The 17,381-nt window shown below is 40.7% G+C and overlaps 1 protein-coding gene across 2 annotated transcripts in view; it reads left to right on the forward strand.

Moving 5' to 3' along the window:
- Positions 1-5,958, forward strand: part of MTCH2 (mitochondrial carrier 2) — a 30,015-nt gene extending 24,057 nt beyond the window's left edge. For both annotated transcript variants that reach the window (XM_075188083.1, XM_075188084.1), the window contains exons 7-13: positions 102-153; positions 279-338; positions 1,368-1,461; positions 1,535-1,576; positions 3,148-3,215; positions 3,295-3,370; positions 5,724-5,958. In XM_075188083.1, the coding sequence (XP_075044184.1) occupies positions 102-153; positions 279-338; positions 1,368-1,461; positions 1,535-1,576; positions 3,148-3,215; positions 3,295-3,370; positions 5,724-5,810 (479 nt within the window). In that variant the 3' untranslated portion in view covers positions 5,811-5,958. The remainder of the gene's footprint in view (positions 1-101; positions 154-278; positions 339-1,367; positions 1,462-1,534; positions 1,577-3,147; positions 3,216-3,294; positions 3,371-5,723) is intronic.
- Positions 5,959-17,381: the final 11,423 nt, after the last annotated feature.

The following is a 17,381-nucleotide window of genomic DNA, read 5'->3' on the forward strand; positions in this document are numbered from 1 at the left end:
ATCGATACAGGGGTTAGGGAACGCTGGAAGCCTGTATGGTGCTAATGTCTGCGTCCAAATTTCAGGATTGTTCTTAATATTTTTATTGTCTTTATTTGCAGTAATCACACTACGGTGCATGGTCCAGTTTATTGGGAGAGAGACCAAATATAAGTATGTGACCACCCCCCAAATTCTCTATTATTCTCATACCAAGAATTATAGTGTGGTTAGTGTCAAGCAGACAGTAAAGTTTTCCTTTAATCACCTACATGAATTTTTTATTTTTATATTTTCAGCGGTGTGTTCGGGTCGATAGTGACGATATACAAAGAGGAAGGAGTTCTGGGATTTTTTGCGTGAGTTATGATCTAAGCTCTAGATCGGATTTAATTAATATTCTTCTCTTCTTTGTTATTCGTTTGAGTGTTCCCCAGTATGCCTTATTGGGTATTTAAAGATGGCGGCGTGTCGGAATACCATCTTCTTCCAGTGTGCAGTGCCAGGCTCTCGGTGACAGACACCACTTGATTTGTTCCCATCTATCATTTCTTACATAGCGTTCACTTTTAATGCTATGTCTAATGACTTCAGCTCTTCACTGCATTAATAGAGCCCTTATATTAGTGACCTGTTGCCAGTTGGGGTGTCTGTTAGAATTAGGTCACTACTACAAGTGATCTTTTCCTGCTGAGATATGGGAGGGGCATGAATCAGTTCCCTCTACAGGTCTGCACCCCCAAAATAAAAAAAATGTTCCCTTCCGGACCCACACCCAAAAGGACGTCATGAATTCCCCTTAATGTTATGAAATTATGCATGAGCGTCAGACATGGAAAACTGCATGAATGACCCACACCTGATGAGTGCATGTGGTACCAAACCTGTAATATGTCACCAAAATTGTGGCCCACTTACTCCAGCCCTAAGGCTTTGTGCACGTGAATGCTTTGCATTGTGGGGGAGTATAGTATGCCTCTGGTCTCCCTGTGCTCAGGAGAACCATAACTGTTGTATATTGTGTTTCTGTTATACTAATTGTATAGAAATAACTTTATATAGCATTATGTCAGGGTATTTTTATTTCTATTTAACCTTTCCTTAATATAAAGCCAATAAAATGTGAAGATCTTTATTCCAATACAGGAGAAACTACAGAATTCACTTAAACTAAAAATAAAAAATGGTGTTTTCCTGAAATTACAGTAACATACTAATAACACAAATCTATGGAACCAAACCGGTCTGTTATCTGGTTTGTACTCCGTAGGACACACTATGCTGTCACTGATTGCGAAGGTAGAGGGGGAGCGCTGCAATTGACATGCAGGCTGTAGTGAAGCCTTCTCACATTTAATATTTACACTACTCTCCTTTTTTTTGTTTAGTGGTTTAATTCCAAGACTGCTCGGAGACATCATTTCTCTGTGGATATGTAACACGGTGGCTTATTTCATCAACACTTATGCTCTGGAAAATGGGGTATGTCTGTGCGTTCATACATTACTCTCATTCTTCTCTGACCGCTCCATTCTAATCCTTTGTCTCTCTGTAGGCAGTGAGCGAGATGAAAAGCTACTCTCAAGCAGTAACTGGGGTGAGTATCTTTCTACTGTGCCCCTCTATGTCTGCTTTGTGTGTATCCGCTCTCTTCCCTTATATATCTGGGGACTTTCTCTGCTTCTTCTCTGCAGCTGTATAACCTAAAGGAATGTAAAACGAAATAAAGCAAATAATTTACACATTAACTCTTTGTGGCCACAAGCAGCACAAGTTATGGGAGCGCTTAGATAAACGGACACCTTCCGACGGAGGGGGGAAGGGAGTTTACACCTCATCAAGTGCCCAATCTGCTGCATGCACTCTATACCTCATGGTTCCAGTGTCCCCCAATGGATGTAGGAGGAAAGCTGTAATTGGAAGCTGTTCCATGATGTCAAGATTCAGTTATATGGCCAGTTTATTTAAAGGGGTATTCACCGATGGTCCTTCCCAACACAGCTTACGCTGTAAGGCTCCTTCAGACCTGTCCGCTTCCAGTGTCTTTTTTCGTTCGTCAATAAACTCATAAAAAGTTGGAAACAAATATGAGGTGGTGGTGTAGTCCAGTGTTGGCTAACCTGTGACACTCCAGGTGTTGTGAAACTACAAGTCCCAGCATGCTTTGCCAATATATAGCAGCTTATTGCTGGAAGGGTATGCTGGGACTTGTAGTTTCACAACACCTGGAGTGTCACAGGTTAGCCAACACTAGTGTAGTCTAAGATTTTAGAATGCAGCATGCTCTATTTCTCATGACCGAACAAACGCATGCTTACAGTGGTTTTTATTGTTAAAAGCTTATTAAAGATGCTTAGAAAACACATGGGAAAAGGTTGAGAAGCGCAGGACAAAAATCTTTTACAAGACATTTCTTAGTTTTCACAATGAATTTGTATGAACAAGCACCAGTACCCATAATATACTATGTAGAGGAAGTAACAATGGTAGGTACAGCTAGAAGGTTGGTATAAAATAGCGGTTATGGAGGAGACTGGTGGGCTATTCTGAAGAAATGAGTCTTCAGGCAATTTAAAGGTTTTGTGGATTGAGCAGTGTGTGGTGAGGTAGAGAGTTCCCTAGATGGTGTGCAGCCTGGGAGAAGTCTTACAGCTGTGCATGGGGTGAAGCTATGAGACGGGAAGACACTAGGGGCTAGATTTACTAAGCTGCGGGTTTGAAAAAGTGGGGATGTTGCCTATAGCAACCAATCAGATTCTAGCTTTCATTTATTTAGTACTTTCTACAAAATGACAGCTAGAATCTGATTGGTTGCTATAGGCAACATCCCCACTTTTTCAAACCCGCAGCTTGGTAAATATAGCCCCAGAAGGTCACACTAGGACCCGGTTGGCATCTGGAAGACCATTTATGGGCGAGATCAGTAATATGCAGTATATTAGATAGAATTTATGAAGGAACCTTTTCGTAGGACTCCACATGTTGATTTTTGTTCAGACAACTTTGGGAAGACTGTGTAGGTATTGACTGCAGAGAAGCAGTTGAGGCATAATAAGCTCTTATATTGACTTTATCATATTATTACTTTTTCGTGTATATAGTTTATTTCCTGACCTGAGTGTAGTTCCATTGTGCTTCCTAATTTGTGTCTCCTCCTTGTGTCCTCAGTTCCTGGCCAGTATGCTGACGTACCCCTTTGTCCTAGTCTCTAACCTCATGGCTGTGAATAACTGCGGGTGAGTATGTTATACGGGCACTGTCAGTCCACTGCTTGTTCTCTCATTGCCATCTAATAAATATGGTTTTATGTCCTAGGCTGGCTGGGGGTAGCCTTCCCTACGCCCCTGCATATACGTCCTGGACAGACTGCTGGAGGCAGCTCAGCTTAGAGGTATTTATCATGAACCACCCGGGCTTGCAGTATGGATTAGAGATCTATATTTTATCTGTCATTCTCTCCCCTTATTTGAGATTTGATATGAGGTGGATATGCCAGCTCAAAATAGTCATTTATGTTGAATCTTAAAAGAAATATCACATTTTTTAAAACCTGTAATATAGGGGGATGGATACATGTACAGTGTAATGTGTTTTTAGGTGTGTTACATTAGGGTGTCTGCAGGTGCTTAGGAGCGCTCTCTGCACGCTAAAATGAAAGTCCATGTATCCCCAATAACCCCTGTTTGTAGACTTTGTATAGCACAGTGGTTCCTGCTCCCAGCATGCTGCAGGGCAGATGGGAGGTATAAAGCATTATTGCAGCTATAGTTGTGCTCACTGCTGCAACCTAGTGTTTGTCAGCGGTACCACTATGCTGGTGCTACACAATGGCTTTATATTGTAAGGGATTACAATGCAGAAATAACAGCTGTCCCAAGGAAATAAATAACCTCTCGCTGCAAGTGCATTCATTGTATTACAAGTGTAAGCACATTTCCTTTCATGTGAGGGTGCTACAAGGAAACGCTTAGCCTGTTCTTTCTGTACGGCAGCAATTTTTATTGTATTCAGTACAAATTGTGCTTAGTGCAGGAAGAATGATTTCTGCTTATAAGAGTTTAGATATTAGAGAGTATGGAAAAACAAGCCCTAACTCTAAAAAAAAAAAAAAAAAAATAGAGCTTTTAATATAATTTACTGGCGCCAAGCAAAAAGGTGGTATCTGCCATAGCAACCAATCCAAATCGCAAAAGTTTTTTTTTTAATGCAATTTAGAAAACCAGTCATTACATGGTATGGGTGACATGAATCGTGTCATTTCGGAAAGGTAATACCCGGATGTGGGAGACTTGCCAGCTCTCCCGGGAGTCCGTGAGACCGACCCGAATTTCGTGAGTCTCCCGGACATTCCGGGAGAGTTGGCAGGGTATGCTCAACGGCACATTAAGATGCAGCTCTCTGATGTCAGAAGTAATAGCAGATCATATTCAGCCGATGTCTGTCCAGTGACAGGTTATTCAGCACTGACTGACCTCTTAGTGAAGAGACAGAAACTGTTGTCTGGCAGAGGTGATGGAGCTGCCTGGGGTCACTTCTTCATATAGGCTGTGTATCTCTTAGTATCTCAGCATGTACTGAGTGAGGAGCCACTGTGATCCTGTAACTGCGGACACACAATACAGCGAGGGGATACAGGGTCTTATTAAATGAATATTAACTGCCCAGCTATTATACATTCTATGCTGTGCTATTTGTTATTAAGTAAGCCTTTTATAAACAAGTTTTACAATGCTTACAATAGGGACGGACACCCTACTGCAGCACGACTGAAAAACTGTTTTATCTCTGATTTCCATGTGACTCCATTTTTGAACTGCAAAGGTGCTGGAAATGCATTTTGTTGTTCCTGCCCTGAGCAGGACTTCTTTCAGTTCAATGGATAGAGTCCTCTTGCTTAGCACACGCAGAGTGCCTTAAGAGCACACATTTTCATGTTTTATTTCATACATTGAATTGTAGTCCATTCATTAAATTCAATGAAGTCTTATTTAATACAGTAGTGCCTTGGCACTTCCCACTATCGTAATTAAGCTACCACAGACCTCATTTCTCTGTGGCTGAATACAGATGTCCTTTCTGGTGGCTAGTTTCTAGTGTATTTTTCTCTCCCAGTGAATCTTTGAGCCGTTATTGGCCGATAGCAATCCGTTAACTTTTCTACAGTGAACTCATATTGATTGTCAACTAGGGTTCTTTGCAGGACAGGTAACTGAGGTATGTTTGCCACTAATAGCAAAGGCTGATTGTGGCTCCAGGACTGGCTGGGAAAAGTGAATGTACTAACCACTAAGACAGAATGTGTCTGTATTGAGCACTGGGAAAGGGGGACCTGTACTGTGCGCTGTCCACCATGAAAGAGGGGCCTGTACTGTGCGCTGTCCACCATGAAAGAGGGGCCTGTACTGTGCGCTGTCCACCATGAAAGAGGGGCCTGTACTGTGCGCTGTCCACCATGAAAGAGGGGCCTGTACTGTGCGCTGTCCACCATAAAAAAGGGGCCTGTATTTTGCCCTGTCCACCGGGAAAGAAGGGTCTGTATTGTGCACTGTCCACTGGGAACGAGGGGCCTGTATTGTGCACTGTCCACTGGGAACGAGGGGCCTGTATTGTGCACTGTCCACTGGGAAAGAGGGGCCTGTATTGTGCTCTGGATACAGGAGAAATGGGCCCTGCATTTAATGAGGTGTAACGTGACTCTTTATATGAAATGAATTGTTATACTTAATTGTTCTTTTTGTTTTTAGGGAAATACAACTCGGGGAAACAGCCTGTTTTTCCGCAAGGTGCCTGCAGGAAAGAGCTACGTTTATGCACAGAAGAGATTTTATTGAAGTGAAGAGCATCAGGGTCCCTGCCTGCACCTGTCGCTGTTCGATTTCCATGGGGGATTGGGGAGAGTATTTGTTTAATTTGTACACATTTTGTTTACAATTATGTATGATTTTTCATTTTAATAATCATTCATTATTGAGAACTCGAGACTGTGTACAACTTTGTTTTTACATGTCAAATAACACCATCAGTTTCACCATGTCCTCTATTATCTGAAATGTTTTGGCATCTTAAAAAGATGACTTCTACAAGCTAATCCCGTTTGTACAGCATTTTGTAACCGGTACATGGAAAATTGTGTTTTTTGAGAGCTTGACAGACCTTCATATGTTTTAAACTTTTAAGTGCCATAAATGGAAACTTCTTTCCGTAGATCACAAATCCAAATGTAGCACTAAACCTCAAGTAAAGGCTTCTAAAACATTCACAAATATATATATCTGGACAGAACTTAGACTGTCATTTTCATTTCTATTTTTGGAGCAGTGAGGACCAGCTGTATAATACAAGGAGCGGCTGGCTGCAGTGTCTGTCAATGGGTTCACTTACAGGTCTATGTTACAAAAAACCTCCCCTCATAATTCCAACTTTGCATGAAACTTCTTTCGATCTGATTAATCTTTTACCTTATGTATATTTGTGAATGTTGTATTTAAGGTTTAATGAATCATTAAGCAACATGGTTCTCAGCAGGCTCTTATAACGGGTTGGGTACGATTAAACTCTTGTGACTATGCCGACATAGACAAAACCTACAAAAATAATCCGAAAAGCTGCAAAACCGAATGGAAAATAAAAAAAATTTAAAGCGGCAATGTCGGGTTAAGTGTTTAAACACTTAACCTTAGGTGTGCCGACATTGCCGCTTTAAATCTAGTGACGGACGTCACGATGACATCAGCCTGCACTGCCGAACACATCTTCAAGCGGAAACACTTGCTGTCGTCATGCTGATCCAATCGGAGATCTCCAGCGTCGTCTTGAAGGTAAGTCTGCTTATTTTCCATTCGGTTTTGCAGCTTTTCTGATTTTTTTTGTAGGGCTTGTCCGTGTCGGCTTAGTGGTAATCATTTTTATGATTACCACCGCTTATAACAGATTTCCTCGGGCTTCACTTAGACACGACCTAGATTTGCTGCAAGAACCCAGGAGATTTTGTTAGTGCTTCAATCATTTTTATTTTATATTTTTAATATAGTTTTTGAATTTTTTTGGGTGTTAGGAGGGATACAGAGAAGAAAAAAACAAGGTGGAGTAGATTGAAGGAGGGGGAAACCCATTTCAATACAACAGTCTAAGACCATAAATAATTTTGATTTAGCCACCTGTGTACAAGCATGGATGTCCTTTAAAACTTGAAATATTAGGGGTCTTGAGGCCTGGATTTGGGAACCACTGCTGTAAGATCACGAACATGGTTAGGGTACTACACAAATGGCTCTGTCTGACTGGTTGACTTAGAAAACTTGGCTTAGCTTTTTTACACTGGACAAATTGATACTGCCACAAAGTTGATTGTTGGTGGATAATTGTATTTTCATATAGAGTGATGGCGATGATGGGTGAATTGGTGTGACCCACAACTCGTAGAGTATACAGATTTGTGAATCCATTCTCACGTGTCTAATAAATAACACTGACTGGAGCGTCTGGTAAACTACAGTACACAGAATATAAAGAAGGCAATCGTCAACAAATGGCAGTAGAATCATGACACCCCTTGGTCTCTCATTCTTCCTGAGTTGTAGCAGTGATAACCAGACTACTGTACATGTGTGTCGGCTGTTTTTCCTACATAGCGGTCTCAATATTATTGCCTGCCTGATTTACATTTTTATTTATTTTATTTTACACCCTCATTACAGCCCCACTGACTGCCCCATAACACAGTTGTTTCTGTACTTGTCATTAGAATCATCCTAGTTCTAGAAATTCCCAGGAAATTCTGTGATATCAGCCTTTGTGTTAGAATGCTACAGATTCTTTTCAATCCTTGCACTTCACAAGGAATACTCATGTGAGCTGTTCAGTCATTCATGCAGCAAGAAAAACAAAGATATCGGTGAGTTCACAACTACATCTCAGTGCTAATGAACATACTAATAACATCCCAGAAACTGTCACCAATACATGGGCAGATGTAATACTAATCAATCCATTAAAACTTCACCCTATCAAAATCTGACAGTTCTCAATCTGCATCTAATATGAAACAACAAATTTCCAATTTGATTTGACAAGACATTGGTCTAAGCAAATACATCCCAATATTATTATTTGCCCAGTTTACTGGGGCTGTACTTTAATTACTCGAGTTATATAAACACACATGAACTAATTCATTAAGGAAAGTAAAGCCAAAAAAAAGAGTAACTTTGCACCTGGGCAAAACAATGTTGCGCTGGCGGGGAGGTAAATGTAAAAAGTGGGGACAGATTTTGTAGTTTGGGGTAGGGCATGTCCTAGATCTTTAACTTTAACCTTAAACTTTCATTGCACAAATAAAGTTATCAAGTATTTGTGTGCTACATGAAAGTATTTTCCTTCTGTGCAAAATAGTAAACTAATTTGCACCCCTTGCATTGTAACATGGTTTGTCCAGGAGCAAACTTTTTTTTTTTTTTCCCTTTTGTGTTGCCTTGCTCACCTTAATGACTCATGTCCTTAGACCATTCTCTTATAATCCCACCATTACGAGTAAGAAACATTGATACGGAGTAGGATTTTGTATTTAAGAAGAGGTGGATACTTGTACAAGCCTTTGCATTTGTTTTATCCATGTCTGTTCCAGTATGTCCAAGTATTTAAGGTTTTCTCAGTTTGTTAAATACCATCTTAACTTCTAGGTTACTAACATACACACAAAAACTTACATAAATTAAAAATACAAAGTTTTCTTTTGGAGAAAAGCCTGTATTATTGACTCACTCCCTAATGACTCAGTCCTTGCTGCGATAGATGTTCAATCCTTCTATCTATTAAGCTACAAAAAAGTCTTGCTGATTTCTCCTCCTGCAACTAGATCCCTTATGACTTAGCCCACATCTGGAAATATGTTTGACCTTGGTTTATTTTTATTTGAGAACTGGGACAATCAAAAACTGAATGTATCTACTATGGGCTGCTGTGACTCCATATTATGTTCTTGTACATGAAAAAATACTTTTTTGTCCCCTTTTTGTTGTATTGATGACCGCTTCCAAATTAGCAAAGATACTAAGGACATTTGTTAATTTTGCTGAGGATTTAAAATCAACCTGACGAGCCACCTCAATTCTTATTCGAGTGTGATCAGCCTAGGATGACCTTTTTTTATGTTGCAGCTATTTTTAGAATAAAGGATGGACTTGGCTTTATCACTTAAAAAAACAGGAATACATTATAACACACAATCATTTCACCCTAAGCATATTTTCAACAGTACCCCAGATTTTAAACAATAATTCTGATTAAGCATCTGCTTTAACTCAACTAGGATCTATGATTTTGAAATTCAAAGAGAACTATGTCCACTGTTAAATAGAGCTCTTACATTAGATAAACAACAAATCTTGTATACAAACCATACGTCTGGTGGATAGATTGCATGTTTAGTACGTGGTTCACTAACGGCTGGATTATTGCACATAGAGTCAACAAATACTGGAATGTGCTATGCCTTTCGCTACCAGATTTTTTTAAAATTTTTTATTCAAAAGCCCACCCTATCTCAAAGATTTATTGGTGAAAATATACCCCACTCTTTGCTATGCTTGGGCAAAACAGACTTTGGTGGTTGGCGATGTAGCTTCAATAGGGGATGTTTTGTCCATACTGGAAATTGGCTTGTGCCCTCTATCTTTATTTTTGTACATCATTTAAATAATTTTCTTTTGGAGGGGTGGGGGGGGCACTCTCTTAATATTTATAAAAACTAAATTAACGTCTAGGGCAGAATGTTAGTATAGAGGCGCAAAGGTTCACCAATATATTTAAGAACATTACACTTTTAGTATTTATTATAATTGTCTTTAGATAATTTCACATTAACTTAATATTTTGCTGTGATCTAAATAAGAAATTTTATTTATTGGAGTTTTCCCCAAAAACAAATATTTCCTGTTGGGTTTGAAAACAGGTTTGTTTACATTGACACAATCCTTAAATGTGAAATTACACTTTATGGGTAAAACAGTAATAGAGAGGAAAGTAAAATGATTGCAATATCCCGAAGACAATATAAAATACAAACCTAAAAATGATCTTTATTATAATAAGCGGTTTGACAATTTCACTCATAATGTGACTAAATAATTGCAAGATTTCAATGTTAAAAAAAGACAATGTACACAGGACAAAGTAACTAGAGAAAGAAAGGCTATGTGTGTTCTTAATGGTAACTCAAAATATTAATCAAAAGAGGAGATAATGGGGGTTCAGTAGTGGTGCAGAATATTGCAGATTATGAAAATTTAATTTGAAATCAATTTAATAAGAATATTATCAATTCTTCAACATTGGATGATAATCTGATACCATCCATTAAACAAAATATAAGTGGAGTATTCAAGCTGTGACAAAAAGATGGATAAACGCAGATGCACTAGTTTTTTTTTTAACCAATGCTTATCCAATATATTATATTGTCTCTAAAATATATTTAAAAAAAAAATCACACAGACCACCAAGTGGCATATGTTGGATAAACAAATAGAAATATAACTTAAATATTTGGATGGACTTCACAAAACACCTACACTCTTATCAGGACCTGATTTGTGTTCATGCAACATCCATGAGTTAAAGCCGTTCTGTAAGGAGGAATGGGCAGAAATTCCTCCAAGGTGATGTGCAGGTATCAACAATTACCGTGAACCTTTGACTGAAGTCATTGCTGCTCAACGCCAGTTACTGAAAGCACAGGTTTACATACTTTTTCCAACAAAGAAGTTAAATGTTGGATCTTTTTGATAAATGAATGACAAAGGTGTTATTTGATTAATTAGATTTTATTTGATTTATTTATTCAGAAAATTTGAAAGGGTTCACAAACATTCTAAGACATTAAAATGCCATACTTGATGCCATCAATATCGATTTGCCAAGAAAAGAAAGAAACTTTATCATTGAATTAAATTTGTCACTAAATACACTCACAATTCAGAAACTGTCAACAATCATTAAAGTATTTGAATGTTTTATACACAGATAAAAAATTGTGTTTCTTTCACCCCACAACCACACTTTACTTATAAAAGAGGAAAAGTTCTGGTCAACATGCTGATACATGTAAAGAAATCTAATAAAATTTCTTTGATAGACCCTTCTCTTTTTGGTACATTATCTCCTAATTGAACTAGCTTTAAATGAGGAGGATGCACTTATTATCCTAATATTTGGAAAACAAAAATCTAATCATCCACAAAATATAAAATATACTTTTAAGAGCCATATGAATTGCAACACTATGTCAAAAATATACACCCTCTTAGGCTCATGTAATAAAATGTATATAAGTTTGACCAGATAGAATTGTTTTAATAATTCTTAAATTTTAATTGGTCAATAAAGTTGCAGGTAATAGTGCAAGAAACAAGAAGCCAGAGCTTCAAATGTCAAATACATAAAAATGATAATTTATCAAGTACAAAAAGACAATAACAACCAGGACTAGATGGAACGTTTAGCGAAAAATAAGGCGTCAATGAGAGAAAACATTTAAAATAGTCTATGGCTCCACATTTGTTAGAGGAAGGACATGATTATTGATGATGGAAGCCAATTAAGAGCTATTATTTTTATTAACATGTTAGGATTGATTAGAGCAGGTGACTTACAATAGAAATTAGAATGCTGGGAAACAACTTTCATACAACTGAATTCTTTACAACCTAAAGGGATTAATTAACATATAAATTTCAAAACTTGATTATAAAAATTTAATAAACATTTTTACATTTTATTTTTCATTCACTTTTTTCTCTGCTATAAAAATTGGTTTAATATGTCATTCAGCAGTAGAATAGTACTAGTCCCTTTTTATGACCCTGCCACTTTAAGAAACTATATAGGTTTTATCATAAGATGCTCCGAGAAAGGACATGGGAAACGCGTTGGAGTTTGAACAGGAGAAACGGCATCATCTACAATAGGACAGCTAATGATTTTAGTTGTTTAATTTATACTTCATTGTTCTGCTTTATATCCATACAGGCTTTGGAGTCTAATACCCAGGAAAACCTATGACTGGTTACATTTAAATCTAACACTGTCTTGTTTTCATTGCATATACTGTTTAATATAGCAGCACAATGTGGCACTGTGTTCAGTAATTTCCTGTGGGCTAGCAGCGAAGCAGCTGCTTTAATTGGATAACTCCCCCTCTGTTCAATCATGGAACCTTGTGAACTATTCACCTAATCAAACACATCATAGATTCTAGATAAAGCGAACACTGGATATATACTTAAGGATAATGATCGGTCTCTTTCATTCATTCTTTTGAATTGCATTTCACTTTTTGAATACAGCCATGCAGTCTCGTCAGATAGAAGTAACCTAAATTTGAAATAATAATATATTTTTCATTTTAATTCCAAGTCTATAATAATTTTAAAAGCTGGATAAAGTGAATACTGCAAATTCACTGCAGTATATATAATATAGTATACAATCACAATATAATTAGACTTTTAGCCAGTGATTAGTGCTTGAGTGCAATACACGGGTCTCCAGATAATTCAGATGTTGAACATACTTTAGCTTTGATTGGCAGCCTCTGTAAAGCAAAGTAACAGAATAAAAAAAATCAAACACCTAGCCCCCATTCAGGACACTTCCCCACTCCTTGAAATCTCTCTCTGCAGTGAGCAGCTAAACTGTTTAACACTTATGCTTTATTGGCTGAACACACAAATACACAGAAATTGTATTGCTGAGGTTTCCTCCATAGTCAGCCTCTCAGAAAGACAGGTGTCTCCCGAGCATCTGACTTGCAGAATACAGTTCTAACAGGACAGACCCCTTGTCAGTCTCCAACTAGTTCTGCTCTCAGCTTTCCTGCCCCCTGTAGGGCACACCACAGTACTGCCACTGAGCTGTCTCCTTAGCTACTCACTGAGCTGTCTCCTTGGCTCCTCATTGTGCTGTCTCCTTAGCTCCTCCCTGAGCTGTCTCCTTAGCTCCTCCCTGAGCTGTCTCCTTAGCTCCTGCTTGAGCTGTCTCCTTAGCTCCTCACTGAGCTGTCTCCTTAGCTTCTCGCTGAGCTGTCTCCTTAGCTCCTCACTAAGTTGTCTCCTTAGATCCTCACTAAGCTGTCTCCTTAGCTCCTCACTGAGCTGTCTCCTTAGCTACTCACTGAGCTGTTTCCTTAGATACCAACTGAGCTGTCTCCTTAGCTCTTCACTGAGCTATCTTCTTAGACACGCACTGAGCTGTCTCCATGGCTCCTCACTGTGCTGTCTCTTTAGCTCCTCACTGAGCTGTCTCCTTAGCTCCTCCCTGAGCTGTCTCCTTAGGTCCTGCTTGAGCTGTCTCCTTAGCTTCTCACTGAGCTGTCTCCTTAGCTCCTCACTGAGCTGTCTCCTTAGCTCCTGCTTGAGCTGTCTCCTTAGCTCCTGCTTGAGCTGTCTCCTTAGCTCCTCACTGAGCTGTCTCCTTAGCTCCTTACTGAGCTGTCTCCTTCGCTCCTCACTGAGCTGTCTCCTTAGCTCCTTACTGAGCTGTCTCCTTAGCTCCTCACTGAGCTGTCTCCTTAGCTCCTCACTGAGCTGTCTCCTTAGCTCCTCACTGAGCTGTCTCCTTAGCTCCTTACCGAGCAGTCTCCTTAGCTCCTCACCGAGCTGTCTCCTTACATCCTGCCTGAGCTGTCTCCTTAGCTCCTCACTGAGTTGTCTCCTTAGCTCCTCACTGAGCCGTCTCCTTGGCTCCTCACTGAGCTGTTTTCTTAGCTCCTCACTGAGCTGTCTCCTTAGCTCCTCACTGAGCTGTCTCCTTAGCTCCTTACTGAGCTGTCTCTTTAGCTCCTCACCGAACTGTCTCCTTAGCTCCTGCCTGAGCTGTCTCCTTAGCTCATCACTGAGTTGTCTCCTTAGCTCCTCGCTGAGCTGTCTCCTTAGCTCCTCACTGAGCTGTCTCCTTAGCTCCTCGCTGAGCTGTCTCCTTAGCTCCTCATTGAGCTGTCTCCTTAGCTCCTCGCTGAGCTGTCTCCTTAGCTCCTCATTGAGCTGTCTCCTTAGCTCCTCATTGAGCTGTCTCCTTAGCTCCTCATTGAGCTGTCTCCTTAGCTCCTGGCTGAGCTGTCTCCTTAGCTCCTGGCTGAGCTGTCTCCTTAGCTTCTCACTGAGCTGTATCCTTAGCTCCTGCCTGAGCTGTCTCCTTGGCTCCTCAATGAGCTGTCTCCTTAGCTCCTCAATGAGCTGTCTCCTTAGCACCTCACTGAACTGTCTCCTTAGCTCCTCATTGAGCTGTCTCCTTAGCTCCTGGCTGAGCTGTCTCCTTAGCACCTCACTGAGCTGTCTCCTTAGCTCCTCATTGAGCTGTCTCCTTAGCTCCTGGCTGAGCTGTCTCCTTAGCTCCTGGCTGAGTTGTCTCCTTAGCTCCTGGCTGAGCTGTCTCCTTAGCTTCTCACTGAGCTGTCTCCTTAGCTCCTGCCTGAGCTGTCTCCTTAGCTCCTGCCTGAGCTGTCTCCTTAGCTCATGTCTGAGCTGTCTCCTTAGCTCCTCGCTGAGCTGTTTCCTTAGCTCCTGCCTGAGCTGTTTCCTTAGCTCCTGCCTGAGCTGTTTCCTTAGCTCCTGCCTGAGCTGTCTTCTTAGCTCCTCACTGAGCTGTCTCCTTGGCTCTTCACTGAGCTGTCTCCTTGGCTCTTCACTGAGCTGTCTCCTTGGATCCTCACTGAGGTGTCTCCGTAGCTCCTCACTGAGCTGTCTCCGTAGCTCCTCACTGAGCTGTCTCCGTAGCTCCTGTCTGAGCTGTCTCCGTAGCTCCTGTCTGAGCTGTCTCCGTAGCTCCTGTCTGAGCTGTCTCCTTAGCTCCTGTCTGAGCTGTCTCCTTAGCTCCTGTCTGAGCTGTCTCCTTAGCTCCTTACTGAGCTGTCTCCTTAGCTCCTCACTGAGCTGTCTCCTTAGCTCCTCATTGAGCTGTCTCCTTAGCTCCTCATTGAGCTGTCTCCTTAGCTCCTCACCGAGCTGTCTCCGTAGCTCCTCACCAGCGTCGGACTGGCCCACCGGGATACCGGAAAAATCACTGGTAGGCCCCGCTGCCCTACAGCCACACCTCCTTCTAGAAGTGGGCGAAGCCCATCCAGCTCACCTGGGGGTCGATGTCCTCTTCGGCGTCCCAGCTGTCCTCCTCGCCGTCCCCGCTGTCCTCCTCTGCGTTCCTGCTGCTTCAGATGACTGGCTGTCAGTGACAGCCAGTCATCTTTCACATAAGATCGCAGTTGCGATCATGTGACCTGCCCCCTCCTCCTGTCAGCTGACTGTCTGCTCCCTGAAGGACTAAGGACCAGAGAGGCTGCAGCAATGGGTTAGTAGATTTTTTTTTTTTACAGGACTTGCAGCATGAGACAGAATTCTCATATATATATATATATATATATATATATATATATATATATATATATATATATAAAAAATATAAATGTCTAGTGATGTGTGTTAGTCTGTCTGTGTGTGGAAAAAATAAAACCAAGCTGCAGCGCCACCTGCTGGGCGGAGTTATACACTGACCTACTAAATTCTTAGTGTGTGTGGAAAAAAAAAATCAGAAAGGGCTGAAATTTGGTATACTAAGATGTTTTTAATTTGTTAATTTAATTTGTTAATTGTTAAAAGTGTTTATAAAGATTTAAAAAAATATATATATATTTCTTGAAGGAGAAGTGACAGTTGGGAGTGGTTGGTGGTTGCCGGGGGTGACAGTGGGGAGTGGTTGGTGGTTGAGGCCTGGGCTATGGCCCAAATGCATGACAAGAATCTTTTTAACACCTTAAGTAGCTTGATTTGACTAGAATGCATGAGTATCATGCACGGGTTAACTTGTGTATATATATATATATATATATATATATATATATATATATATATATATATGTATATATCTATATATATATATCTATATATATATCTTTCATCTGTGCTCTAGTTACTGGGAGAGCAGAGGCTGACTGCAGAGAGTATATATATATATATATATATATATATATATATATATATATATATATATGTGTGTGTGTGTGAATTGAGAGCTCTATTCCATTGCATATGTGAATTGAAGGGCACTATTGTGGGCATAATATGAATTGGGGACACTATTGCGTGGTATATGTGAATTTCGGGTACTACTGTGGCATAACATTGGGGGCACTACTGTATGGAGTAACATTGTTTGGGGCACTACTGTGTGGTGTAACATTGTTTGGGGGCACTACTGTGTGGCATAATATTGTTTGGGAGCACTACTGTGTGGCATAACATTGGGGGCACTATTGTGTGGAGTAACATTGTTTGGGGGCACTACTGTGTGACATAATATTGTTCTGGGGCACTACTATGTGGCATAGGGGGGCTGCCTATCTATACTAAACTATAGTGAGGGGGGGCTGCCTATGCTAAACTATTATTATTGGGGACTGCCTATGTTAAACTATAGGGAGGGGGTGATGGGACCTTTAGTTTAATGCTGGGGCTGTTTGGAGGGAGGGTAATAGGTTTATTTATTAAATGGGAATACTATTACCGTATTTTCCGCACTATAAGGCGCACCTAAGAGCCTTAAATTTTCTCAAAAAACGGCCGTGCGCCTAATAATCCGGTGCGCCCTATGTGTGCACTGAGTTCCAAAATCTTTTAAAATGTTGTTGTGCGACTTTGGTAAGCGCTCCGCTTTATTGACTGTCGGACCATTTCCGGCTGACACAGGGACGTAATACGTACACTACGTGCGCTGGTTTGTCTAAGGGCCCCCGAAAATGGCACCAGTGAAGAGACATGCCTACGAGGCACAATTCAAACTACAGGCCATCAGTTACACGGTTGTAAATGGGAATAGAGCAGCTGCGAAAGAATTCAACATAAATGAATCTATGGTTCGGAAGTGGAGGAAGCAAAAAAATGAACTGGGCCAAGTTAAGAAGACGAAACAGAGTTTCCGCGGGAACAAAGCGAGGTGGCCACAGTTAGAAGACCAACTTGAGCAATGGATTATTGAACAATGAACAGCCGGGAGAAGCATCTCTACAGTCACCATTCGACTGAAGGCAACAATGATAGCACAAGACATGAAGATCGTACACTTTCAAGGAGGTCCGTCTTGGTGCTTTCGTTTTATGAAAAGGCGTCATCTCTCCATTTGCGCAAGGACTACCGTGGCGCAGCAACTGCCAGCGGATTACAAAGAAAAGCTGGCCATCTTCCGCACCTACTGCAGTAGCAAGATTACCAACAGAAAGATCCAGCCCAACCACATCACCAACATGGACGAGGTCCCCCTCACTTTTGACATCCCCGTGAACCATACTGTGGAGAAAAAGGGGACCAGCACAGTATTGATATGCACCACGGGGCATGAGAAGTCGGCTTTCACTGTTGGTC

This window comes from Mixophyes fleayi, chromosome 10 (assembly GCF_038048845.1).
Source record: "Mixophyes fleayi isolate aMixFle1 chromosome 10, aMixFle1.hap1, whole genome shotgun sequence".
Lineage (NCBI taxonomy): Eukaryota > Metazoa > Chordata > Amphibia > Anura > Limnodynastidae > Mixophyes > Mixophyes fleayi.